Source organism: Otolemur garnettii, unplaced genomic scaffold (genome assembly GCF_000181295.1).
Source record: "Otolemur garnettii isolate 467f Iridium unplaced genomic scaffold, OtoGar3 scaffold00012, whole genome shotgun sequence".
Lineage (NCBI taxonomy): Eukaryota > Metazoa > Chordata > Mammalia > Primates > Galagidae > Otolemur > Otolemur garnettii.
The window spans coordinates 15,745,025-15,746,811 of NW_003852407.1; the positions used below are offsets into that span (position 1 = coordinate 15,745,025).

The following is a 1,787-nucleotide window of genomic DNA, read 5'->3' on the forward strand; positions in this document are numbered from 1 at the left end:
CACGTCAAGATCATCAGTGCAGTCATTATCTTCCTGTCTCCTACACTGTCTCAGTATTAAGGCCACCAGACAGAAAGCAGTAGCACTTCAAAGTGGCGCAATTCAAAGCTGTGTCCCCATGATTCCAAAGCTAAGGGTATTTCCACTACTTCAGTATTTTCCAAATGTGCTCTTGGAACATTAATTCCACACAGATTCCTTCCATTTTCTTTTGATCCAACAGTTCCCAAACTTTTTAAACTGCATAACAGATTATTCGGTTTACTCACATCCTCATCTATCGTTGTGGTGTTCAATGAAACAAACGTGAAAACTGCATCTATTTCAGTGGCCTAAGGGTGTACACAGGGTTCTTATTGTGAAATATGGTATGGAGAAGATAGATACATGTACTGTGATTAAAAAAAAAATTGGTGGCTAGGCTCGGTGGCCTGTGCCTGTAATCCTACCACTTTGAGAGGCTGAGGTGGGTGGACTGCTTGAACTCAGGAGTTGGACACTTACCTGAGCAAGAGCGAGACCTCATCTCTGCTAAAAATAGAAAAATTAGCTGGGCATTGTGATGGGCGCCTGTAGCTGTAGTTACTTGGGAGGCTGAGGCAAGACAAGATTTTTAGCCCAACAATTTGAGGTTGCTGTGAGCTATGACACCATGGCACTCTACCCAGGGTGACAGAGACTCTGTCTCAAATAAATAAATAAATAAATGTAATGAACATTAGGTACACATTATATAAGTGTATAACTCAGTTGTAAGTTCCACAATGCATTTAATAATTTTGGAGACAAAAAGCTTACCTTGAAAGACAGCTTTATTTGATAGTCCCAATGCAGGGACAGTAGCTCCTTCTGGAAGATCACTTTCTTGCTGAAATAAAAAGTAAGATACATAAGTTTTAAACACTAAAAGTTATTATTACTTCAGGCACTACAAAAAAGTCATGCTAATAAATGCTGAGAAACAGTTTGAAGATCTCCCAGTGTGGATGTCTGCCCACACTTCTACTTCCAGAAACAAGAGATACAAAGCTAGGCAAGCCTTCTCCAGCAGATGGGCCCCACCTACAACACCCACCCAATCCATGAAGTCACACGTCCTCTTACCCTAACATCATCACACTGCTCATCACACCCTAACATCTTTCACCATCTGACAGGGATGTAGTGGGCTGAAAATGGAAGGCCCAGAGCTCCACTTTCAAGACACTCCCACAGGCACATCCCTGGTGATTCTCATATAAACACAGATGCTTCCCAGAAAGGCATAGTCATAGTATTTTCATTAAACATACTTAAGTAATTGGGGGGGGGGGTATTTTAAAACTTTGTAAAGAGTGCCATTTAAAGAGACAATAATCTGCTCAGACTCTGCTATTTACATCAGTCAAATTATTACATGTAAAACTATACGCTCGCCATGAAAATTGGTACATGCCCATATGTGAGGGTGTATTTTACAACCTGAACTGTAACATACACTGGCACTAGACACAAGCACGAATAGTTGAGAATGCAAAATCCCATCAAGAATGGCTACCTAAAGCATAAGAAACTATCTGCTTTACCTTAGAAACCAAGGAAAAATAGTATGGAAAAGAACAATAAGAAGCATTCCTACATACCTACTCTAACACTTAGTATAAGAAGAGCAAAACCCAAAAGAGAGCAAGTCTCTCTAGTCTATAGGATTCTTTTATCCAGGACAGAGAACTGGTGTAACTGGGAGTAAGCCTCTCAGGGAATCCGAAAACCCACTTCAGTCCCTAGAATTGAAGCAATCCTGAAAC

General features: G+C 40.6%; 1 protein-coding gene across 1 annotated transcript in view; it reads right to left on the reverse strand.

The window, feature by feature from the left end:
- The window catches only part of ELP2 (elongator acetyltransferase complex subunit 2), a 48,544-nt gene that overhangs the window by 15,847 nt on the left and 30,910 nt on the right, over window positions 1-1,787 (reverse strand). The window contains exon 14 of the mRNA XM_012802007.2: window positions 799-868. Within this exon, the coding sequence (XP_012657461.1) occupies window positions 799-868 (70 nt within the window). The remainder of the gene's footprint in view (window positions 1-798; window positions 869-1,787) is intronic.